This window comes from Arvicanthis niloticus, chromosome 8, assembly GCF_011762505.2.
Source record: "Arvicanthis niloticus isolate mArvNil1 chromosome 8, mArvNil1.pat.X, whole genome shotgun sequence".
NCBI classification, from domain to species: domain Eukaryota; kingdom Metazoa; phylum Chordata; class Mammalia; order Rodentia; family Muridae; genus Arvicanthis; species Arvicanthis niloticus.
Window position 1 is genome coordinate 83,917,958 of NC_047665.1, and position 26,507 is coordinate 83,944,464.

At 43.9% G+C, this 26,507-nt stretch overlaps 1 protein-coding gene and 1 long non-coding RNA gene across 2 annotated transcripts in view; both read left to right on the forward strand.

Moving 5' to 3' along the window:
- Window positions 1-1,107: 1,107 nt before the first annotated feature.
- Window positions 1,108-3,864, forward strand: LOC143443395 (uncharacterized). The gene is made up of 3 exons (XR_013112350.1): window positions 1,108-1,448; window positions 2,858-3,021; window positions 3,727-3,864. It is a non-coding gene; the product is annotated as an uncharacterized LOC143443395 (long non-coding RNA).
- Window positions 3,865-13,785: 9,921 nt separating this feature from the next.
- Window positions 13,786-26,507, forward strand: part of Dpy19l1 (dpy-19 like C-mannosyltransferase 1) — a 67,326-nt gene continuing 54,604 nt past the window's right edge. The window contains 1 exon segment of the mRNA XM_076938810.1: window positions 13,786-14,188. Coding sequence (XP_076794925.1) covers window positions 13,897-14,188 — 292 coding nt within the window. The 5' untranslated portion in view covers window positions 13,786-13,896.

Sequence of the window (26,507 nt, forward strand, 5' to 3'; positions counted from 1 at the left end):
TGGTGGCATTTGGCATCAACTAGCCAGGGTTGATCTGGTGCTTATTCGGGGCTAATGCTCCACTATCATACTCCAGGGATGCCAGTCAGGGCACAAGGTATCCCATGTCCACAAGGTACCTAAGCCCCTTATAGAAACTAGTGGTTCTTTAAGGAAAGTATTAGGAGGGTGTTTTTCCTACAAAGTGTTTTGTAGGACCACAGCTCTCCACTTGGGCAAGGATGTTACTACTCCACTGTGGCTTTCTGACACGACATAGAGACACTGGAGACTCACCCGGCACCTAGTCACTTCGTCTCTCAGAGGATTTCTACATACTACTCCAGGAGCTCTGATACTTCCTTATATAAACAAAGTCAGGGAGAGGGTCTAAGCAAAATCAACTAAGCTTTTGAAATGGTTTGCTTCTGTCTTAGAACTTTACAGAGCCATAAGCATCCTAAAATGACAGTATTCCTTGGTAAAATGCTTATGAACTGCATAGTGAATTGGTGTCCTTAATGACTTAGCAAAGTGTACTCGACACACATCTCCCTTAGCCTCAGGACTGTATACTGCCTAATTGGCTGCAACTGAATTTTTTTTAGACCATAAGCAAAATGATAACCTAGGTTTACCATCTGGGAAGCTTTCCCTACTCTCGAACGTTTCTCTTGTTTTGTTTTTTCCGCCCCTCCTCTTCTTCTTCTCCTCTCCTCTCCTTCTCCTTATCACCTTGCTCCTCCTCTCCTTCCCCACGTCTTCTTTTCTACATTATACAAAAATATCTTGAATAAAATAAACTCAGAAAGCAAATAGAAACTTAGCAGTGATCATTTTTAACTGGCCATAGAGCTCATGGAAGGAAAAAACTATGGAAAAAAAATGACACCTTAAAGACTTAAATAACACAAAATTATTTACTTAACTCAAGCGCTGTGTGAATGCCAAATGAAGATATATTATATGTATCTATGAACGTATCTCTGAAAATATATTACATCTATCTCTGAATGAATGTGCTCACTGGGCATTGAGCACAATGCCGCTGCGCTATGCTGCAGTACACTAGGGGGAGCCATTTATCGGGTTTCTGTGTAACCGTCCCCTGGAGCACAGCCTTAGAGTGCTGCCATAGAGAGGAAGCAGATGACAACTTAGGATCTTAACAGGGCATGGTTAACTCAGGAAAGACGCTAGTCCACACCACCAGCACGCATCCAGAACACACACGTTCCCTGTAAGCAACAAGAGTAGGCAGGTGGGACGACTCCCATCTACCCCTGCAGTACTCTGTGCTCAATTCCGAACAGACTACCAAGTTATGAGAGAAGAGGTGGCAAGAAACTCAAGGCAGCCGGTCGGCTTGGTGCCACCTCTCAAAGAAGCCAGAGCCACCTGCACGCAGCAAGATTCCAGGAAAAGCCAGAGCGCCCTGGAGCCTGTTCCTGGAGACCAGCAGTCACGGGGTATGTTTGCACTGCATGATCCTGGTGGGAAGGAGCTGCCCCTGGATGCCAACGGAAGGAAGAAACCCAGGCTGGCAGAAGGCTTGTGTAATACCTTAACCTCCATTGCTTCCCAAGGCTCAGAAGTCATCTGGCCAATTCTGCAGTGAGTGGATGAATTGATTCTAGCCCAGCAGCTGCAAAATCCCTGAGTGATCCTGGAAGTCACTTTCTTGTAGCCAACAGCACGGAGAATGACTCTGAGTTTAAACAGCAAGAATTTATTAACTTATACTGCTTTGGGAATTGGCAGAGTCAGCTAGGAGGCTTTTGTTTTGATTGTTTGTTGTTGTTGTTGGTTTTTTTTTTTTTTCTGATGACAGTATCTAGGGCTAGGCTTCTCTTGGAAACTATCCCATTTGTAATGCCCAGAACCTGGGCTGGGAAGAAGTACGCATCTGGGGCTGGTTCATGGAGGGTCTCTGGTACCTCTCCCAACCACAGTGGGGTCTCTCTTTATGGACCTTCTAGCGTGATGACCAACTGGATGCAAAAGTGTTTGTCTCAGGTGGAATTGTCAGTTTCTTTTGTAATTAGATGATTAGATGTCCTTGGACCAGGAGGCTGGTCACCTAGTTACTTCCAGCATGCATTCCTGGGGGCAGAGAGAAGTGTCTGTCGCCTGGGACCCAGGAGACAAGCCTCAAACACCCTCAGAATCAAAGGATATGTAGGCTGCTTGGAGAGCCCAGTGGGCCTAAGTTTCTCCTGCACTAAGTGCAACTGATAGCTTTCGATAGAGTTCTGTGGAGTGTGGGGGGATAGCTGGGCTGATGAGGCAGATGGATTCACCTGGTGCACACTGGCGTGCTGCCCAAACAGAAGATGGAGAACACTGTCAGCTGGCATCATGTCTTACTGCTTTGAGCCCGACAGTCAAAGCTTTCTCATTCACAGCACAGTAGTGAACAGATAACCACCCAGACAGTAAAACTAGTATCCCCCCTCTAAAGTAACAATAAAGTCAGTAGTTTTGCTTTTGCCCGACTTTGCCTTTGATCAAAAATCAAGTGCTTAGACCTCTTGCCCAATCTCAGTGGCCGGCAAGCCATGCTCAGTCCAGAGTGATCGTGAGTTGTCATTGGTGGAGTTATCAGAAACCAATGCAGGTGTATAAGATGGGTAAACATTTTATTCTATACTTTTTTTCAATCGCCATATGGTTAATTTCATCAACTCTTGGTTCAAAAACATTAAAAACACAACAACAGTATGAGCCCACCTACTCAGAAAAACATAGGGTACTCAAGTACAGGAGTGTTTGGGAAGAGGCTGCACTAGTGAGTGGCACGTGGCATTTTCTGACTGGGACATTCTATCCCCCTCCTTCCCTCCTTTTCTCTCCCTCTTTCTTCCACTCTTCTCACAAGGTGCTGCATACCCTCCTCTGCTGTCGTGCCAGCCCCCTACTACTTTCCACTTGTGAGTTGGAGCCCTGCGCTTGCCCAAACTCAATGCTCCCCCAGGACAACAGTGCTGTCCATCTGTCACAGACTTAGGATTCGTGGTGGGAGGTGTCTTCAACAATTCGCTGGTGAGCTAAACTTTAGAGGAGCACAAAGCTTTCTTCATATTTACCCTCAAAATCAAGTGCACTGCCCAATCCCTAGTGGGCCCTGAAGTTACAAATGAATGTTGTTATTGTTTTTTTTTTTTTAAAATAATCAAACTTCCCAATCACAAGGCCTTGAGAATGTTGAGATAATTAATTAATATGCTGGTTGAGCTTGTATCTCTTATGGCCATTGTGGTCATTTAGAATCTAATCAAGGGAGACATACTGATGTTTGAAAACTAACTTCTCCCACATAATTTTTTCTTTTTATTGAAATATCTTCAAAAGTATTCTATGTAAGAAATGACTGGGGGAAGGAGGATATATGAGAATATTGAACTGAACGCTGAGGCCCTAGTATTTCCACACAGACATTATGCAGATCCATTGGTTTTTATCTAAACAATACTCATGTGGGTTGAACACAGCAGTGTATCACTTAGCATCTGCAGCCGAGAGACACTCACGGGTGCCATGAAGCTATTCATTTGAAATGAAAAAGAACACAATTTGGGGGTGGATTTCTGGAAGAAATGTGAAGGCAAGAGGGGATAAGCACCGAGAGCAGAACAGAGTTCACCCTTCCCAGGGCGACTGACATCCTTCTCTGTTTTGCTTTATCAAAGCTTTGCAGACTCTTCTAGCTGGGTAAGAATACAAGACTTGTGTGCTTCCTCCCTTCAGGGTATCACCAAATGACTCCACTAAAGTCATGTGACTGCTGTGACACATTTGAGGACCAAATGCCCCCAGGAAGCACTCGTGTCCCTGGAGAAGCCCTGATTTCTACCTTCATGAGGAGTCATGTGACCTTTCAGAGAATATTCACAGCTGAGGAGAATTGAATTCTTTAGCTACAATAAATCTGGGCCTTATCCTGAGGCCTGGGGTCCTCTCCAGATTCCGCAAGCTTATTTCTGCAGGCAACCTAGCAACCCCCATCCCTAGTTCCCAGCCTCCACTTCAGCACCACGGGCCTTGGCTTTACCACCAACTATTTTTTTTTTTTAAATCTGTTTTCCAGGAAGCCTGGAAGACTAACACACACTGCTGATGTCTTGTTCTGTGTGCCTTCCAACTACTTTTCTAACTTGGTTATATAAATATCTCCCCATTCACGTTTATTTTCCGAGCCAGTGGCTTCCTAGCCATGATGGTGTCACAACACACTGGTGTGCTGCCACGGGCTGTGAGCAGTGGAAAAGTCATTTGTTACTAACAATAGAATGTCAGTGTGCCGGGAGGGCTTAGTTATAAATATATAAATTAAAGGGGAGTCAAGTTAATCCCTGTATAATTCTGCACTCTGTTGCTCCGGACATACTTCTGAAAGCCTATGATTGGAACGACAGTCACATTGCCAAAGAAGCAATTTGGAGTTTTTAAAAGAAATCACAAAACACAGTGCCTGTCTTTTATGTACACCTCAACAGCAAATATAGTAGTATAAGGGCATGGTAGTAGAGACCTGTTAGAGTCTACTCATGACCTGCTGTGTAACTGCGAACGAGTTACTCAGCGTCTCTGTGTCCTTCTGCTGCAATACTGGGAATGACAGCATGCACCTTGCAGAATTCCATGGGAGTTGCACATGCTCATGTTTGGCAAGGACTAGAACAGTGCGTGTACCTGGGAAAAAAGCTGGCCTTCGAGTGTGACCATTTGGTACAGTCCCTGGTGTCTGGCCAGTCTGTCTTTGGGTGGGAAGAACAAACACACCTTTACTGTGATGAGTCACGCTGCACTGTAGTTGCAGCAAACAGGTGAGGAAGCAGCCTTATTTCAGCAGGTGGCTTGTCACGGGGCTCCAGAGTGGTTTCTTTGAGACATTATACCAGTTGTGTCACCTCTGTTCCAGTTTCCAGTGAACCTCTCCTTGGCAAACTGGCTCTCTTCCTCCTCTCTATCCACCTGCGTTCTCTGACTTTGCTGTCCTTGGCAGGGTCCTCTGTCCTCCTTACCTGAATCTTTCTCCCAACAATCTTCTAAGAGTCAGGGCTTTGAGAACACACACAGCTGGCCAACATGGCCAGCAAAAGCAATAAAGCAATACAGTTAGATCCCTATAGTGTTCAATGAAGCAAACTGACATGCAGACTGGGCCTCTTGCTCTTGGAATAGTTTCACCATCTCCTTGCACAGCCTCTGCAGCTGGATTGGGCTTGACTGAGTGGGTCGGTGTGCACTGACTGTGTGGTGTGCTCACCAGGGATGGTCTTGTTTTACATTGGATATTTGAGTGAGTCTCTTCATGTACACTTGACTCCCATGGAGAAAATAATACTGAAGGTTCAACTTTGAAGTGAATACTGAAAATGCCCTGTAGGTGACTTCTTAGAGGCTTGTTGTGTTTATTTATCATGGGAGAGAGGAACGGAGGACAAACTTATGTCTATGTGCTTTTCAAGGCTACAACAAGATGCCAAGGAAACCACAGATCAGCCTGTGTGTCAGCTTGCCCATAACGCTGTTTTAGATGCAGCCGTGAGTAAACTCTGTATCACCAAGCAAGACACAGCACTGGACCATCACCAGGGAGGACCACTGTGCAATCCAATCAGGGGAATCCAGAGGCTCAACTTGATTTTATCTGACTTTCATACTTGAAGCAAGTGAGAACTGAAGGAAGTTCAGAGTCGGGAAAAATACTGGACTGTAAGTGCCATCAAGTTACTGTGTTCATCCCCAGACATCCCACCAACATCCCCATATAACCTCAAGCCTGGGTGGAAGCCTGTAGCATGTGCAGTTACAGGACCAAGGATAGAATCTCGGCTCACATGCTTAGTGAGAACTGCTTCTTGACTGTACTGTGAAGAACAAACTGCTTCCCCTGTCTGAAGGCTCATCTTGACTCAGCTGTAGCAATGGGGATTTCTGTTCCTCTCAAGACTACTCAGAGATCACACAAAGTACTCCTCCCAAGGCTGCTGGGAACCTACTATGGTTTTCACTGCTCCACAAGCAAGGTCGTCAAGGCCAGGAGCACATGATTCCACTGTACTTTGCACTTTAGCTCTTCCAAAGTAGTATTGATTCTTCAGTGCACAATGGCCACAGGTCAGGGACAGAAGTCAGTAGGTAGAATGGATGCAGTGTGTTCTCTTCTGAAACAACCAGTTCTCTTTCCCACTACTCTCTCCTAAGTACCCGTTGTTTGCTACAAAACTGAACAGAGCTTCTTGGCAGGCAAAGCAAAGTGATCCCTCACTGAGCAGTGTATATGTTGATTGGTCATCTGAAGGTAGAAGTGAACCATCTGTAGCTGCCCCTTCATATTCAGTTAACTGACAGAAAAACAATATCCCTCACATAAGCTTATGTGAACTGGACACTTGTTTAGTAAGCAAAATTACTAAACCTCTAAACACCTTAATTTAAAAATATACCTGCAAGATTACTTAAAAATAACGATTATTTTGAAATGAGTGGTGAATGTTTTGGGTGGGAGGACTTTCATCAGTCTGTGGCCTTCTCTCTCTAAATCTGTATCAGAGTTCAGCCAAATAAGACCTGATTTGTTTACGCAACAGATATGCACTGAGCATTACTGATAAGTTTTTTATTGCAACAAACGCCCCAGATAACCAACTTATCAAGAGAAAAAGATTCATTTTGGCTTATGGTTTGGGTGATCACAGTCCAGGATTGGCTAGTTGTGTTACTGTTGGCCTGTGGTAAGGGGATATATTTCAGTATATTTCAGTGGAAGAACAGGATAGAGTACTTTGTGTGTACTTTTCGTCCAGGAAGTAACTTGCTTGCTAGGAATCATGATGTGGAAGGTTGATGGGTATTTAGAGAAGATGCAGAGACCACTTTGGGTGAGTTTGAAGGCTTTGATGGATTATAGGAGAGAAATGACAGATGTTGATTAGCCTAGGATTATAGATTGATCAAGTTTGAGGAATTACAAGAAGGAAGAATAACTTCCTGGATTGAGGGAATGCTTACTTGCTCAGACAAGACACTTGAGAAAATATGGGTTGAAATTTGGGCATTTGAGGTACTAGTGGAAGTTCTAGTTCAAGTATTGAGTGCGCGGTAATGTATTTGGCTCTGAATGTCAGGGAGGGGAATTGAGGGCACAGGTTTAGATATGTGTAGCAAAGAATATGATTATTAAGCTTAATTGTCAATGTGAGTAGATTTAGAATCCCCTGGGAGACTTAGGTACATGTCTGGGTGTTTTGTGAGGGTGTTTACAGAAAGATTAATTGAGGGGGAACCATATCCTGAGTGTTTGTTAGCGTGAGCCCATTGGCTGCAGGCCCGAGTGGTTCTCCTTTCCTCTATGACTTGGCTGCCATGATGTAAACAGCTGCCCTCTGCAGCACACTTCACTGTCAACATATGTTGGTAATACAAAGTCAGAATATTGCCCGGGGAACATGGAATAAAAAGAAAAGACGAAGCTTTCAAATCCTAGGGAACATGAGTCCCTATAAACAAGATGTACTGTCAAAGAAGAACAAAGTGAAAAAGCAGACAAAAGAATCACAAAGCTCAAGAGGGTGGTTCAGAGGGACCACAGGAAGTGAGTGACCAGATGCTGTGGAGAAGAGGACCACCAGATGCTATGGAGGAAAGGACCATGGAAAGTGAGTGATCAGATTTCAGGGCAGATGAAGACTTACGTTTCTATGAAGTTGAAAATGTGGAGGTTATTATGACATTAGCAGAAGAGTCTGTAGAACATTATATGCAAATGCCAGGGTTCTGTGAGCTTGGGAGGAAGATAAGGGCACAGGGACAGCAGGTAGAATAACTCTGCTTAGAGTATCTATGGGTGAAGGAAGAAGAGGATGGTACTATTGAGATACTGCTTTGAAGGGAGATGCTATTTAAGATAGGAGATGACTGACCATGCTTGTGACTGTTGAAATCACCCAGAGGAATCAAGAGTGAATGAAGCATCTAGTTGATAGTAGTTAGAGTGAGATGCCAAGATAGTAGGATGGTGTAGGCATTATATACCTGGTCCTGAAAGCTTCATATCCATCTCACAAAGCAAAATGCATTCAACCCTTCTCCAAGACTCACCAAAGCATTAAAGTTTCAAGTATTGTTCAAAGTTTAATCCAAAGTTTCCTTTGAGATCTATGGGAAACTCTTAGCTATGAACAACTATAAATTTTTAAAAAAATAAGTCACATACTTCCAACATATAATGGCACTGGATAGGTATTCCTATTACAAAGAGGAAGAAAAGAATACCAATAACACTGGAGCAAACCCCAGTCAGGAAACATTAAATTCTACAGTGCCATTATCCCCTCAGTCATGCTCCTACTTCCAATAGTACTACCATCTGAGAAATCAAGCCTTTAATCTGTGACACTTTGAGAGACAGGAACACAGTACTTTGGGTGCTCTCTGACCCAGGCAGATCTGGGAGCACTGAAAGCCACATCATGGGCTGTGCATTCTGAACATTTCACAGCCCATTCATAAGATAACTCATATTCAGTTCCATCTGTAAATTTTGCTTTTATTTCCTCAGATGAAGTCATGAGGGCCATACCCAAGCTTTGCAAATACATGGCTTAGGCTGAGCCCAAAGTTTTTCCTTCTCTGTTCTAACTGCCCCTAGGCCTAGGCCTGAAAGCATCTACCTCTGTACAATCTAATCTTCCAAGTTGACTGACTCAATCCAACTTCTCTTGGCTTCTGAGTAAATTGCTCTTCCTAGTCTCATACTAACTTTGGCACTATGTTCTAATCTTCGGGCTCTTCCTCATTCTCTGGCTCACTCTGCCTTATCTGTGTCTAGCTTTCTCTATATATATCCTGTGTCTGTAAGACTGTCCTGGTAAAACTGCCATACCCACCCAACACCATCTTTTTTCTCTCTTGCTGCTCTAGTCTCTTTTCCTTTGCTGTTCTCATGTGAGTTGGGCATATTCTATCTCTCATGCTTTCTGTCAAATCTTTCTCTGATTCATCACTTTGTCTGCCCCTCAATTAGGCATCTCTTTCAAAAATGGCTTCTTCCTTTTTCAAACTGACCTTACCTTCATTGTTGGGGATAAAAGATGTATACTAAGAGTCTGTCTGTATTCCAGCTGCATCATATCTTTGGATATGATTCCTTTCCAGAGCAGCCATGTTGCTGGACTAAAATTCCTCTACACCTTCCTTCATTTCAAACAGGATTTCAGATGGTCATATTAAAATATGCTATCTGCCAAATACAGGCCAAGGGCTTCAGAAATATTTTTTTTTTTTTTTTTTTTGCTGTTTACTGTGGTTCTTCCACATTTCTTTCTATTTAAGCAAAAAATCTATGCCTAGTCTACATTTCACTTCCCTCTGAAAACTCCATCATGCCTGCCATCACATCTTTTGAATTTAGTCCTTATGTTCTAAATAATACATTTTGCTATGTGAGCATATTTTGTTCTAGTTTATTTTGCCTCACCAATTAAACCATATGCTCTTTCAGGATAGAGATTTGACATATGAATTTTTAATGTCTCTAATATATGCTAAGGCACTTGGGACCTAGTAAACCCCCAATAATTGGAATTATACTTTAGTTTAATGGACATGCACTTCTGCCACAGTGATCAGCTGAGTCCTATAACTAAGCCTAATAATAAACTCTCTGGGGAACACTCATGGGTGTATGAATAAGTTACAAGGTCAGAATCAAGAAAGACACAAGATAAAAAAAATATAAAAAGCAATTAAGTAGCAATTTATATATTTTCTCCCCACTTTAGAGATACATTAAAACAAATACAATGACAGGCTAATGTTGCAGATTTGCTGGAAGCCAGTTGCTACACAGATAGATCTTTTGTACCAACTTAAGTTTCAGTGAAGTGACAGAATTATTCTGGTTCCTGTCTTGGTAGAAACAGCTGTTGAGCCAGGAAACCAGAATCTGGAACTAACTTTAGAGTAGTTCTTTAAAATAGAGCTCAAATGATCTAGCTCAAGAGAATAAAAATTAGCACCAGAGATTCTACAATTGTCTGTAGAATACCTATGAATAGGAAAATGAGGTTGGGGCGGGAGGTTGGGGGAAGGAAAAGGCATTTGGAAGATCCAAAATAGAGCCTTAAATGATAACAGAGGAGGCCAATTCCCAGCACGGTCTGCCTTGATCTCGCTTACTTTCCTCATTACTCATTTGATATTACTAACTTTTACCTTCCTGCATTACTTGTCTTGCTTTAGGATTTTATAATTTTAATCTTCATTCTATGTCTACTTTGTCTTTACATCCTCTACCACTTATCCTTGAAGTTGCACGCAAAGTGTCCTCAACACAAAGCTTTTATTTCCATGGGCAAAGTATAAAGTGAGAAGGGGATTGGTGTTTTGTTCAGGGATCAGCCTTGGAACCTTTCTTGAGTAGTAGTTCTTTCTGGTCCTGGCTTAGATTGTTTGTCTTAGCCTAGTATTCTATAATGTCACAGTAGGAATTATCATTCTGGTGTATCATTAAAGCTTAGACTGTAGTAAAGGAGCTCACTACCAATACTTAATTTAAATTTATTATAGCCTTTTATTGATTCATGTGTTTCATGTAATTGTGCACATTTCTTTTAAAGGATTTTATTTATTTCATTTGTATGAGTACATGGTCACTGTCTTTAGACACACCAGAAGAGGGCATCATATCCCACTACAGATAGTTGTGAGCCAGCAAGTCATTGCTGGGCATTGAACTAAGGACTGGTTGGAGGAACAGTTAGTGCTCTAAACCTCTGAGCCATCTCTCCAGCTAGCATATTTTTTAATTATTAAAATGTAGCTTTTAGTTTTTTTTTTTTTTTTTTAAATATTTACCACTATGTGGCAGGCACTGGTCTAAGAATACAGAGATGAATAAACTGTATTCTGGCTCTTCTGGATTTTTTTTAAAAGATTAAACCAAGTCTGGTATATTCTCTAAAGGCTTCATTTTTCAGCTCTATCATTTCCTAGGGCAAAATATCCTCCCTTTGAGGGATGGGGCAGAAAGAGTAGCCTGCTATTTTATCTAGGCTTAATGATTCATGAAAAGGACATTACTTTGTAAAGCACTTGTGGGAGCAGGGTCAGTAAGAGTCCAGGTCAGATCTGAGAAGCCTAGCACCCAAGGAGTTGAGGACCATTAAAGTCTAGGGTGGCCCTTGCTTTCCTGTCTCTGCTCCTGAGTCACCTCTTGTCTCAAAGAATCGTGGATTGTCAGCCCAAGTCACCGGGAGGGCAACCAACCCCTCTCTTCCTTGTCAATGCCCAGTGCTCTTAACACTTAGAGCAAGTGCTTTGCTCAAGTCTCCTTGAACCTTCATAGAACAACAGCCTTGGTAGACAGGATTGTTAGAAATTCTACCTACTCATTTTCAAATTCTGCAAATCGGATAGACTGTTTTCATACTCCTGACTCCAGAGATGGGAAACTGAGACTCAAAAGATAAAGGGTATAAGTAGGGGAATCATGCCAGGAGTCAGAGCAGGGGTTTCAACTTGGGTCTAGAAGAATCTCCTGCCCCTTTTTTCCTTTTGGATAGGGTATTGCTGTGTAGCACAGGCTGTCCTCAAATGTGATATATCCTTTTGCTTCATCTTACCCCGAAGTGTTATGATTGCAGCAATGTACTATAATGCCTGTCAAAATCATCAGATAAAAAAAAATGGAAACCAAAAAAACAAAACTCCATACTCAAACCAAGCAACCGTCCCCCTTCTCACCAACAGCTTACACTTCCCTTGTTTGAGATTCTCTGTGGGTTGCATGAATCACAGGAGAGAGGAACTAAGATCTACTGGGTCTGCCTCACCACTAAGTGGTCCTTTTCCAAGTCAACCGAGCAAATTTTCAGCCATGTTCTGAGTTTGGATCAGAGCCGCAGTTAAAGATGAGGACAACAGAGATTTGTTGTCCTCCAGAAACTCAGACCCTGTGGAGAATGTACAAGAGCTAGGGGCATCATGTTATGGATGACTGTTTGATTATGCTGTTTCCTCTACTCATTCATTCACTCACTGAACAAGAAAATCATCTGACAGAATAGAATCAATTAAAGAAAAGCAGTCCCCTCTTCCCCACTATCGCCATCACAAGTTCCCTCACAGAGCCCCGCGTGAGGAAACGATTTTCTTTTTGTACACACTTTAATTTTTTTATACAGTATATTTTGATCATTTTCCCCTCCCTAATTTTTTCCAGAACCTCCCTACCCTAAACTTCCTACCCCCAACTCTCTTAAAAAAAACAAAAAACAAAACATACCTCTCAAAAGCACACAAATGAAAACCAGAACAAGCAAAAGATCAGTACAACAACAAGAAGAAATGTCAAAATTAAACAAAAACTCCACAAAAACATAACCATAGAGTTTGCTTTTTGTGTTGGCCAACTACTGGTGGGCATGAGGCCTGCTCTGGAATGTGGCTGGTATACCCAGTGACACTCCATTGGAAAAACTGACTGGGAGGCAGTCCTTGACACTCCGCATCTGAGAGACAAGCAATCCAATACTGTAGCTCCGTGTGTCTTCTAATTAATAAATATGCTAAGTGATGAAATCACTGCTATTGTCTATGGCAGATACTGAAGTCAATTTCTTTTAATCTGGCGGGTTATAAATTTAGTATCAACTCCCAAAATAACACTATATCAACCTGATACCGTGTTTCACAATATACACCCCAGTATAGCACTGTCAATCATTTTTTATAGAGGTGTCTTAAACAGTTGTTCCTTGTTTTCAATACACGACTTATTATTCAAACTCAGGAAACTTACAAAGTTTAATATAGCGGTAAGTCCTTTCACAAAATCCATTCTTTGTGCCTGAGTTAATAAATGCTCATATTAATAAAGTCGTGAGCAAGAGAAGCCAGAGCCTCCTGAAACCCCTGTAATTACAGTGGAGAAAAGTGGAACGATGTGCCTTGATTTCCAACATCCAGACATCTTGGAACAAGCTCATTTGGACAGGAGCCAAGAAATAAGTCTCTCTGCTGCAATTCTCCACGGCTTTGTGCAAGTAGCAATGGGCTGGAGGCAAGGAAGGTTAACTTAGAATAGATTCTATTCTTTTTTTTTTTTTCTTTCTTTCCCTGGGTTTCTTCATTAACTCTTACATCCTGCTATGAGAAAATTCGTTTTCAAGTGTCGCATCTTTTAGCAGTTTCCATACTTTGAGGATACATCAGGTAAAAGTTAACATGTGGATAACCTTCCCTGACAGGCCCTTTTCATTTATGATTTGAGTTCGGGTTCCTACCCAGGCTTTCAGTTTACATTCCTACTCCAACCTACTGGACACTTATTTGAATACTCAGTCCAGTCCCTGCTTCTCATTCTTGAACCAGAAAGCTCTGAGTGGCGAGGTCACACTTTACCCCGTTAGTTTCCTGCACAAGCCAGATGCACAGAGCCCCGGAGCGCACTCACAGCCCCCGTTCCGAGGCCACCCGGTTCCCGCCCGGCGCCACGCCGCCTCACAGCCCGACCGCCTGTTCCCGAGGGCTCACGGCGGCTTCCGGGAGGTCGTCCACGCTACTCCCCGGGCCGCCGGTCCCGCCCCGCTCGCAGCCCGCGCGTGCGCGCTTGGCCGCTGGAGCGCGCCTGGGCGCGAGCCCCGGAGGGGCGGAGCCGCGCCGCTCGCAGTTTGTCCCCGCCTCCGCCCCGCGGCGTTCCGTTGTCGCCCTGGCAACCCGAGAGCGGCAACGGCGGAGGCGCGGGAGTCCGGCGCCGCCTCTCGGCCGCCCCGCAGTAGGCAGCGGCCGCCTGGCCCGCGCTGTCCCCGCCTCCCGGCCCGCCCTCGCCGGCCAGAGTGAGCGACCGCCAGTCCGCGGATCCCGGCCGCCGTTCGGGCGCGCGCAGCTAGCGGGCGCGACTATGCCAAGATGGTCTTGCAGGCGCGGAGCAAGCACCGGGACGCGGCTCCCAGGCCGCCCCGGTCGGCCCGCTCGTCGCCGCCGCCACTGAGCCGGGCATCCGATGTGGGCGCTGGGGAGCAGGGGCCGGAGCGCTCGCCGCCGTCGCCGGGGCGCAGGGGCACCGCGGGCAGGAAGGGGCCCCGCGCGGAGACCGCCGCGCCCGCCCCGGACGGCCTCGCGGGCCGCCTGGCGGCCGGGCTGCACTGGGCGCTGGGCCTGCGGCGCGGGCGCGGCCGGACCTGGAGCACGCTGCTGCTAGGTGAGCCAGTTAGCAGCCCTCTCCGACTTTTCTCGGGACGCTCCTGCCTCCTCCCTACTCCTCCCCGCTCCTTCCGGGGCTCAGCTTCACGCATCCTCCGCCCCGCCGTCCGCCCGGGCTTTTAAAAACATGGCCCCGAGATCAACAGCTGCTCGGCTGGCCGCGGGCGGGCCGGTCCGCGCCGAAGAGACAGGCTTCTGCCTGCAAAGGCAGTCCACTCTTTGCCCCTGGCTCAGCCGCTACTTCCGAGGATGGTTTGCTTGGTGACGCGAGCGATTCCTGGAGCTCGAAATACTCAGGTTTCTTGTCTTAGAAAGTTGCCAAACTTATAATTAAATTTTAGCGTGCTTTTCCCCTTCTTGGCCGCAAACACTGAGGGTGGCACTTCGTGGTTCTGTCACTTTGCAGGCTCTGTCGTGTTTTGGATGCCCAAGCTTTAACCTTGCCTCCTGGCATCTCTACCTTCTTCCATGCACTAAATGGATGGCTTGTAACTGTGTGTCTGAAAGGAATAAAGTTGAAGCATTCACGTATGGACCGTCTTCTGGGTTCGTTTTCCGATTGACTTTGTCGGATAAGGCAAGTTTATAGAAGTTGAATTAATAGGCCTAATTTTTCCACGCCCTTCATAAAGATTCTGTAATATTTTTGTGATGGGATTTAGCTGTTGAATTATGTAGTGATATTTTCTTACTCTCTTTTCACTGTTGCTTAATGACTTCTAAGAGTTTGGGGTGCTTGGAGTTTGGGGATTAGACAGACTATACAGCACAACCAGCCTTCCTGTGGGGACAGCCTCTACGGCAGCCATATAGTTACTGAAGGCCAGTCGTGGCTATGTTTGTGGGTTCAAGAAGGCTAGCGTTGTTACTAGGATTTTTTTTTTTTTTTTTAAATAGTTGGGCCAAGATTTGGCAAATTGATTATTTTCATCATGCCTTCCACCAGCAGAGAGCTTGAGAACCTGGCAAGTGTACAGGTTAAATTCACCTTGGGGAGGCAGCGTGGTACAGTGGATGAGGTTGAAGGCAATCAGAGCTGGTGCGGAGTGCTTGGTTTTGGTTTCGGTCTCACGTTGAGGGCCTTTCCTGTGTTATATGGAGTTATCCCATCCCCTACTTACCCAGGGATGTCCTGAAGAACAAAACTAAAAACTCCGTGGGTGACGCATGTTTGTGGCCAAAGCACTTAACAGCATCCGTTCCAATGTAAAAGCAAATGCATAATCCTGATTTCTGATCCCATAACAGAATAAATCTCCAGCTTTTGTGAATGGCTAGTATAAACAGCAAGTGTAGTAAAGTAAGGGGCAGCACTGTTTTAGGGAGAAATAATAGGTTTTATAGGATACAGCTTTTTTCATATCTTCTGGTACAGTTCCTTTGTGTTTCCTTATACCGGATGGCTTATATTTGCCTGTAGTAATGCCCTTGCAGAAATACCATTTTGTTCAATGCATCAGGGTATCATTTCTCTTGATTTTCTCCTTTTGACATTGTAAGCAGAAGTATAATGAATGTGGCAGACCATAGTCTTAGATGTACCCTGGCTAGATGTCACAGGGATGTGGAGTTAGGAGGAACACCACAGTCTTTGTCTTCTTGCTGGCCATCTGCTGTGAGACCACACGGCACCTGGAGAGACAACTCTGCTGAGTGATCAGACCTGATGTCCTTGATTCAGCTCTGGCCCTGTACCCTCAAGACCGGTATCTATAGTGATATCCTTTGTACCACCGTGTTGCCAAAGCTCAGAAAGCCACTGACCCTGCAGAGGGGTTCTAGCAATTTCCATGTGTTTGTGGGCTGCTTTATTTCCTCCGATTTTTGTCCTCCAGTGTGAGAGTTGCATTTCAGGATGGAACTTGAAAATAACTCCTTACTCTTCCATGTTGAGAGGTATGGCTAGTCACTTGTTGCTTGAATTACTTACTTACAGCTGCTCAGCTCTAAAAACCACATATTAAGCTGTGACAAATGGCTTTATTCATTACTTTATAATAAATTTCTTAACTTGGAGTGCCATTATAGCAGCACATTTTAGAGCTGGTTAGAGGTTTTCTTCATGTGTACTGGACGCTGATAAGTCACTTGCCAAGGTGGCTCTTCCCATGGTGCATTGATGAGCGTTGCCTGTTTTAGTAAATACATATGATTTTTCTTATATGTGGACGTTACTACTTATTTAATGGTGACAATTAAAGAGGTTCAAAATGTTTAATTTTAGAAGTTTCAGTTCACTTGCCCCCAGCTACAGGAGGCAGTGGTGGAGGAAGAACCTTGAAAATGTTTTCAAACTTTTCTGACTACAGCAAATAATACACATGGCCTCCAACCTGCTCCCACCATAGAAAGCTCATCCCAGTACACAGATATGTCTGTATAGATTTCTGTGCTCAGGAAAGAAGCACTAATTACTGAGCTATTTTCAGAGGTAAGAACAGGGTTGAGAAACCTACAAAGACTGTTAAGGCTGTGAACAGTGGGAATGCACTGATGGAGAAGAGTGAGGTTTGGAGAACTGGCTCTGTCAGGAAGTGTGCTCAGCTGTGCTTGAGGGAGCCCAAGAAGAGTTACACAGCCTTCCCACTCTCTGGTCTCCTGCTTGCAGTGACCTTGCAGGCTACTGAAACGGCCTGTAGAGCCAACCTCCTTGGACGGGGTTAGGGCCCAGGTGGAAGATGGACAGTAAACAGCAAAGTTCCAGCTCATACCACCTTTCAGTAAGTTCTTTTTCTTTCTTTCCCTCTGTGCTGGTTAATTTTAACTGTCAATTGACGGAGCTTTAGAATTACCTGGGAAGAGAGTCGTAGAATTATCTATCTGAGCGTGGCCAGTAGGAGGTTGTCTTCACTGTTGACTGATGGACCCAGGCAATTGTTTGCTGTGCCATTCCACTCCCTAGGCAGTGAGAGAGGAGGAGCTGGGTGAGAACCGAGCAAGCGAAGATGAATGCACTGTGAGCGGGATGCCTTGGGCTCTTAGTTGCCCAAGTAGTATGGGCTGTAACCTGGGATTTTAAAGCAACTGAACCTTTCCCTTCCCTGTGTTGCTTTTGGTCAGGATATTTCATAATAGCAAGAGAAATGAAACTGGGACTTCCACGCGGTCTCATGCCTCTCTTCCCATGCCTGCCTCAAACTGGGTGGGTTTCTGAGCCAAGAATTTAGCCTTTTAACATTGGTTTATTGATGTGGACTTTGAGAGATCTGGATTAGACCAGCAGTTCTTAACCTGAGCTGTACACTGGAGTTGTCTGAACACTTAAAACGAACCACGTATCAAACCACTTAATTGTGTATCTAGGGTGTCATGCTTCCAGTGGTCATGGTGTCTCTTCACAGCCATAACAGTGACCAAGACAGAAGGTTATGTCACTTTCGCACTTCTGGCCTGGTTCCTGTGGCAACTGCAATCCCCATGAGCTTCATGATGTTTTGAGTGGGACTATCCTGTGTTCTCAGGGATTGTCACAGTGTCCCAGGTTCTACCTAGTGGCACTTGTCCAGTGGTGGCAGCCAGAATGCTTCCCAAACACTGGCTAGCATGACTGGGGAGGCAGCCACCATACTGAAACTGTTCTTTCAAAAATCATGGCTTGTGAAAGCCTGTGACTAGCTAGGGACGGGGAGGAAGCCTATAGAGGCAGAGAGTTGAGTATGGCTGGATACTGGGACCTGAGATGGGCCAGCAGGGTTGTGGTGTGGTGTGGTGGAAGCCATCTGGTATTTCAGAGCTGACCTGCATTGGAAGGCCTGTTTCTACACTCAAAAGCTGTTTCAACTCTTCCTCAATGTTTTCCATCCTTGCTTTACCTTTAAGATGGGAATAGTAAATGCTTTGCTTAGAGTAAAAGAATAAGTGTGATAATACATGGAAAATAGTGTGTGTGGTTTCTTTGTATTACCCAGGTGCCAGGTGCATTCTGGGAAAAAGATAGACAACAAAACTGTACAGCCTACTCCAATGGAACTTAGATTCTGGAAGTAAGAAGAATACATGACTAGGTGGTTTCACTTCATAGTAAGTGCATTGGAGGAAAGGAAGGGCTTCTGCATTGGAGAAAGTGAAGCAAAGTAAACAAATGATTCCCAAAGTCAGGGAATGATCATGTTAATAAAGCCAAGAAAAGCCATGGCAAGGCACTCTGTGCTTGACCTTTGCCATACAGTGAAGAAGCAGTGGGACCTATTTCCAGGCTGAGCTGGTGTGAACTGTACAGAGGATGACAGGGTGCATCTCTCTCCCAGGGACATGTGGGAAGAAAGGGACAGGTCTCAGTTGTCCTGTCAAGGAGGAAAGGTAGCCTGTGCACCAGATCTGGATAGGAGCTGGGTTTATTCCTGTAGCAGTGGAAAGCCCCTCAGATGTTTACAGTTTAATTTTGAGAACTTTGTGCTAGAAAAATGGGTTGAGGCAATGCAAAGACAAGGGAGACCTCTGTTCCCACCCTGAGGTGGGGCTCTGTCAGGGCCCATACGAGTTGTTGGCATGAATAGAGGGCACTGCTGTGGAGGCAGTGAGAAGGGGATAGCTTTCAGATGGGATTTGGAGGTGTAATTGCAGAACTTGGGGATGAATAGATCTTGGTGTTTGGGAAAGGGAGGGCTTGTTTTCTAGGGGAGACAGCGAAGACTGTACAGATGTGGAACAGGACAGGTTTGATGGAAAAGAGTAAAGATTGTATCCCAGTTACACTGTAATCCAGGTGTGTGGGATCTCCAGTTGGAAATGTCAGGTGGTGATAAGTAGAAATTCTGACTGGACTAGACAGTGGTAAGTTTCCATCTAATGGGTGATACTCAGTCAGGTTATTTGACTTTGTACACCACAAACATTGTACACTGCGGTCAGGGGCATGGATTCAGACAAAGTCATTTAACAGTAGACTGGAGCCTGACCATGGCATTGTGACTGTCATATTTACTAAACAGGGGATTGGAAGCACATAGGTGCTTAGTACCTTAGGCAAAGTCACTCCTGGAATTTTTAAGGTCAAGATTCAAACCCAAGCCCCTCGTCTTTTGAGTCCATGTTCTTAATTGCTATGTAGTGTTTCTTCTGGTGAGCATGCAGCATGTAGACACACGGAGCCCCCCACCCCAGCCTGTTCTGAGAAACCCCAGCAGTTTGTGCAAGGACAAGCTTCTGCCTTGTTTCTTTATTCAGAAGAAGTAAGGAATTATATATAGAGAGAGCAGAATGAAGAATGAAAAGAAAGCAGGTTAGTGCTTGGGCTGTAGGAGGAGAGAAGCTGAAGTGTGAAGCCCAGGGAACATTGGCCCCTCCTGTGCTGACTGTCAGGCAAGAGCTTGGACCCAGCCAAGCGAGCAGCTGTGAGGTGTGTTTCTGTTAATTACGGAATCCCAGCAAAGCCAGAGAAAAGATGGACATTTGGGCTTTTGAAACCAACTTCTCTCTTTGTAAAATAGACTTCTGGTTAACTCTTAAGAATATTTCGAATCACCTAAATATGCCTATTGTTAATAAGGCGCTCTAAACATGAAGTCTCTGAACATCAGGCGCTCGTAAGCACCGAGACTGCATGCAGTGAACTTAGTTCACTTCTTGTAAGTGTAAGGCTGTATTCTTTTTGATTTCTTTTTGTCACTAATAGGACATTGATACTGAAAGAGACTGAAATTTAATCTCCCCCCACCTCTCTCCAGCTGGTCACTTTAAGCTTTAGCCTACTGTATGGTATTAGTGTTTCTTAATGAGTGTAAAGATGTATTAATGTCTTCTGTAAGTTTAATTAATGACATTTTCATTTCATAGACTGAAAACCTTTTATTATTTACATATTTACTTGTAAACTTATATTTTGGGTTCATCTTTTGCAGTTAGCTGAGATTTACCATTGGGACATTTCTAGGAGATAACTTGTTAGGTTTTTTTTTTTTTTTTTTTTTTTTTTTTTTTTTTTTTTTTATTCCAGTTCTTCCCAGTAATCAGAACTAGTAAAAGTCTTATCCACTTGTAGATACACACTTTTAACCCCATGAAGAAACTCATTTCCTGTGGGTGATCTTTTATAATTCAATCAAGAGTCATTTCAGAAGATTATATTTTAAAAGTAGAATTAACTTTGACAATGCATCAGTCTACAACAGTTGTGGAATGTGCTTTAATAATACTTTTTATTTTCTTACCACTATTATGATTAATTGAAAAAAATAAATAAAAGGAGGCCATGGGGCTGGAGAGGTGGCTCAGCAGTTAAGAGCACTGACTGCTCTTCCAGAGGTCCTGAGTTCAATTCCCAGCAACCACATGGTGGCTCACAACCATCGGTAATGGGATTGGATGCCCTCTTCTGGTGTGTCTGAAGACAGCTACAGTGTACTCATCATATATATAAAATAAATAAAATTTAAAAAAGGAGGACATGACTGTTCCTAAGGGTTGAGGTTTTTGTTATGGATACAAGGGAGAACATCTGGGAGAGTCCAGAGTGGACATGACTAGCAGACTGGACCTGGCCTTATGAATAGAGTGCAGAGGGAGAAGGGAGAAGGAGGGAGGGGAACCAGGAGCAGTGGCCAAGAGGTCAAGGGGCCAAAAGGTAAAAAGAGGTGAATAACCAAAATGGCTGGGTTGTATAGGGAGGAAGAGCTGGAGGAAGTGCAGCCAGACCCTGGGCTGGAGAGTTCAGGATTGGGGATGGGGTGTGCCAGCTAGGAGGATCCTGCCACAGGTGGGGACTGAGAGATGTTCTGAGAACCTGGATCAGTCCACTTTGACATGTTGATAGGCATCTCTGTTAGCCTTTTGTTTGAGGTTGAGACCAAAGCAAGGCCCTTTAGTGGACAGTTAAGTCATCCATCTTCTTTGTTAGTGTCTTTCCCTGTGTTTGACTCCTTCTGAATAGCTGGTTGTCAGGTGTGCCTTCTAGCACCAGAGCCATCACAAGAGGAATATTTGGACCTCAGTTTATAATTGTGACTTAATGTAGAGGTAACTGTTGACATAACTGTCACCCAAAGCATCGACAAAATTTGTATTTGGCTCACAGCCTGATGAGGATGGAGGTGGTTTAAATGTTCTTTAACTGTAGCTTCAGCTGGATCTTAGAGCACGGCTTACGTCCAAGTTCACCAGTCGCTTTTAGAGTTTGCTGCCTAGGTAAAGTTTTAATTTGGGAAAAGTTTTGTTATTGTCCCACCTTCATTCTTGTTCAGTGTAGTAATTAATCATAGCTGTCTACATAATTTTTATCGTTCTTCTGCGGTTCTACTAGTTAAAATTTGTTTTTAGAAGACTTTGATTTTTTGTTCCTCACTATCCTTAATATTTATAGAAATCCCCTCAAGTAATGTTATTGTTGAGAAATTTACCCGTGTGGGCATCATTCTTGAGTTTCCTGGATGAGGTTTGGGCTTGCAGCCAACTCTTTGTCAGTCCTGTTGGTCAATTGTTGGTCTCAGATCTGAAGCATAGACAACAATCAAAGACCCATTGGTGGGAACAGGACCTCAGACTCCCTGAGACTAGTTGAGTCATTAGAAAGCAGAGATTTCTGTTTCTGCACAGTTGGAGGATCATTCTGATTTCTATACCCACAGGTCTATCCAGCTCAACACCATGTTCATTTTGATTTCCTGTTTAATTTTGAAAACATGAATAAATTCTGAATTTAAGGAAGGATAATTGGTTGTTTGGCAGTGCTATTAAAAAAAGATACTTAATAAGTCATGTTTTCTGACTCATTTAAGTTAAATGAGAAGCTAATTCTTGTGATACCCACAGGCAGTTTGTAATTTGAAGGGGTTTCATTATCTTAACATTAGAATGCTTTATCAGGGAATAATCTTGTTTAAAATTACTAAAGACTTGTATCTTTCTGTCCCATCTTCCCCTGTGATCCCTGAGCTTTAGGTGAAGCAACTGGATTTTAGATGTATGTGTCAGTTGGTGCTGGACACCAGCCACACGACCGATCACTTGTTATCTGCATCTGCAGTCACTGGTTGTGATTTTCTGTAATGGTTCCGGTCTGTGGCAAGGAACCATTCCTGTGAGTGGTGAGGGCTGCATTAACGTGTGGGTACTGATAAATACGTAGAATGTAGTTAGGTATTACGCTGATGTAGTAATGGTAGGTATAGGTTCTCCTTCAAGATTGGTGACTTCCCGAGCCCTGGGGAGTTGACTGGGTTTCTAGTTCCAGACATGACTTCCCTCTTGTTGATTGGGCCTTAAGTCCAATCAGCTGGTGTTTACCACCAAGATATGTGTGCCACTGTTACACTTAGGGCTGTTGTGCCACGGTAGTCATTATTTAGTTCAGAGGTGTCATAGTCGAATAGACTGTTGGTGGTTTTCCTCCCTTGGAAGTTTGTGCATGGTGCCTTTTGATATCATGAAAGGTCCTTAGGGAGGAAGCTTTCAGATCAGAAGCAGCCTGGATCCTCCAGTTCATGTGTCAGGCTCTAGCGCCATATACATATGGATGACTTATATGAACCCAGGAGGTTATATTTATATATTTGTATGTGTGTGTGTGTATTTGTGCTTGTCTTTGCATCTTGTTCTATGTTAACGAAACCTGCATTCTACACTTTCCTCAGATTTATTAGGTTTTGGAATTTCCCTCTGCATGCTCAGAAGAATATTATTTTGGTTGTATACTTTATTTTTTTGTTCTTAAGACAGTAAGATATATTGTGTTTTGCTAATGAAGAGGAAGTTAATGTATGGAAATTAGCAATGTGAGTTATTGTTTGATTTAGAAATATTTGTATAAGGCTATACTTCAAAAGAAAGATAGAATTCACTGCCTTTAAAACGTGTCTTGTGTTTCGTACATACATTCATATTTAAAGTATGTGAGGGCTGACTTTGTGTGTTTTCTGTTAAGAGTCCCAGCCATGTTGTCCGTGGGATGGAAGTGTACATTTTCTGTGCTTTGTTATTTTCATGTATTCATTTAGAACACATCGTTTTTTTCTTTGAATCTGTTGTGACTTCTAAGACATTTCTTTCCATGTTACTTCGCTCTTTTGGCTAATGTGCTCAGTATTTTCACGTCTGAACTTGGAGTCAGGGAACCCTGAGCGCTCTCCCATGTTTTGTTGTATCTTTGCTACATGAGACCTTGGGCCCCTTGGGGGAAATAAAAGCCACTAGTTCTTTATATGGACTCCTGGATATCTTATAATATCCATGAGCAGACATTCATACTATCATTATAGATAGGAGTTTCTAAGTTTTTTTCTTAGCTATTGTCTAATACTGTTTTTCTCAGTGCCAAATGCTGGTCATCATTCCATACCACTGTGAGTTCCAGATCGTACCAGAGATGCTTGCTTTAAGTCAGGATGTGAATTTTAAATGCAGCTCTGCGTCTCATTTTGAGACTTAATCTCTCGATTAGGTAAATTGAGCTCGTGCCTTCTTTCCCCAATCCCAAAGAGGGAACAAATGAAAGGGATCAAACCTCTCAAGGCTTTGAAGTTTGTGGAACCGGAAGTCAAGTGCTGGTGGTAAGAGCTGTGGGTCCTACTTAAGCCCTGCAGGTTGAAATAAGCTCCCCCCCCCACCCCATTCTGTACTCTGCAAATGAGACTCATAGGCTAAGTTGATGATGTCTTATAAAACCTGAAAAGCGTTTCTTCTTGGGAAGGGCTTTCTTATAAGAAGGGAGTTTATGAATTTTTACTCTTTCCCTTCCTGAATTATCATTTGTGAGCTTTTGAATTTGTACTTCCCTTTTCCTCATCTTTCTGTCACCGCCCTCCAGGCCTCCACATCTTATTGTCAGCCTGCTCTTTTCGCTGAGTGTGATATCATAATTGTACCACTTCTCAAAGTGTGGACTATGTGAACTATTTGAGGGTTTACTAATAATGTATGGTTTCGAGCCCCTCTACCTGTTGAATCAAGATCTAAGAGTGGGACCCAAGAATTCAGTGGTGGTGTGCTCCTCCCATGGCTGTGCTTCAAGGCCACCTCGTCCTGTAGAGGTCTGCTAGGAAATGTCACGGAGCTGTCTGTCTTCCTCAGGCTTCTTGACATGTTGATTGTTGGCTGGGAGGCCAGGCTGTGGTCTGAGAGTCTGCACTGTCACCTTGCTCCTGGGTAATAAACCCCGGTTGGCCGTCAGGAGACTTACTAAGGGACTCTTCCATTCTTACAGTAAGTCTTGTACAGAGCAGCTGGCCTTTGCTCCGGTTGTTCTGTGATAGTCAACCTTGGTCAAGCTGTCAGTCACTTTGCTACTCTTTGAAAGTTAAGTATATCCTATAAACTTAATGTGTTGAAACACTTCTTCCCCTATTGGTGGCTCTGTTTAAGAAGGTTGTATATTTCTTACGAGGTAGGTCTAACTGGAGGAAAATGGGTCACGAAGGCTGAGCCTTTAGGTTTGAAGTCTCTGTGGGAGCAGCCAGATTCCAGAGGGCTCTCTACCTCTAGACTATGGGTCCTGTAATTAGCTGCCTGAGGTGCTCACTGTCACTCACTGTCATGCCTTTTTGTAGCAAAGAACACCACCTCAAACCATAAGGGAACATAAATGCTTCCTTTCTCAGGTTGTTTCTCATGATATTTAATCACAGTGATGAAAAAAGGAACTAAACAATAAGAAATTCCTAAAATTTCAGAGGCATGGGGCAGGACTTCATGAACTCTTTCCCAAGCCATGCTGGGAGTTTGGCTGACTGGATCTTGTGAATATCCTGTGCATGCAGTGACAGTCTGAATCTCTGTGTGCAATGGCCTTGCCATGCCAGGCAAAAACTGCTTTGCTTCTGCTGCTGCTGACTCTTCAGTCTGTCTGACTTGTCTTTGGTAATGATCCCTGAGCTTTGAGGGAAGGGGATGTCTTAGAGACATCTTAGAGCTGGCCACTCCACAGTCGTATTCTCTGCATGTTGACCAGTTGTGGGTCTAGGGATTAATCACTATCACCATAAAAGGAAGCTTCCCTGCTGAGGGTTGAGAGACGATAATTTGTGGGTATAAAGATAACGTAAGAGGCATTTTATCACTATGTTTATTTAGGACGCTAATAGTAGTAGGTTTTATTTATGCCACCGTCTCATCAGTGGCATGGCTTGAGAGGGCAGTTATTATTGCAGCTTGTTTGCAGGGCTCAGAGCTGGGTAAAACTGTTGACTGTGTAGCTAGCATGTATAGTACCTTTTAGCACTATGAAAGCTAGCTGGTAGGACAAGCTTCCTGGGCAGTACCAGCTTGATCTGTCCATGTCCTTTGTGTGACACAACATGTCTTCAGTGCTCAGGTCTCACCATCAGCAATGTACCCAAGAGCAACACGATAGGTGGTAATGATTGAGGGTCTGTGGGACTCCCCTGAGCATCACCTTGAGAAGAGGTAACTCGTACCTGGCTGTGCTGGACTCCTTTCCACCTCTCCCTGGATTCTTGCTCTGTGGTTGGAATGTGGGTCAGCATGGGTCCGGTGAAGTATGACTTAGGCAGGAGAAACTTGGCTGTCAAGAGCTCCAGTAGGACAAAATATCCAGTTGCCTGCTTTCCCACACCTATGCTGGCTCAGTAAGCTAAGACAAACTCAGATAGCAGGGCTCTGGACGCTCTGCTTACTAACATGGCAGAGAGTCCCGAGGCCTGGCCCTTGGGTGCCTCCAATGCACTGTCTAACTTTCAGGAAGTAAGTGGAGAACAGGTTGCATCTAGGTATGTGGCTTAACAAAAGGTTCAATTCAGCTTTACTACAAGGACAGGGTTTAGGTTTGGTTTCCACCCTCCCATCAAACTTGGCTATACACCGTAGTTTCTGGCCCCTTTGAACCCCAGCCTTGGGGCAGGCTAACAATTACTGAACTAAATTCAGGAACTTTTGTTTCTAGACTCCCTTCTGCAGGGCAGTCTGTGTAGCTGGAGTCTAGCTGCAAGGTTTACATAAAACTTTGTTTGTATTGTTTTACCTCACATCCCACAAGATTGAAAACTGATACAGGGTAACATAGTTCTAAGAGCCCAGCTTCTGGCTGAGCTTTGGTGTGGGCAGTGTGGATGCTCCCAGTCAAAGCAGCAGGGCTTCCAAAACCATCACAGTAAACGGCAAGTGGGGTCCTCTGTAATTACCTTTCCTTGACCTTCTTTGAATTATTTTTTTATTTACTGCAAATTTTTTAAAGTTTTTTCTTTTTGTAGTAATAAAAACTCAGCTACCAAGAACATAAAAAGAACATGCTTATTTAAGTGGAGAAAAGTAGATTACTTGTATTGTTAGATTCATACCCCCCCATATACACACCAAATAGAAAAAGGCTAATAATTACTGACATAAATTTAGAGAAAATATTCTTTTTTGAAGCCAAGAAAAGGGCAGAA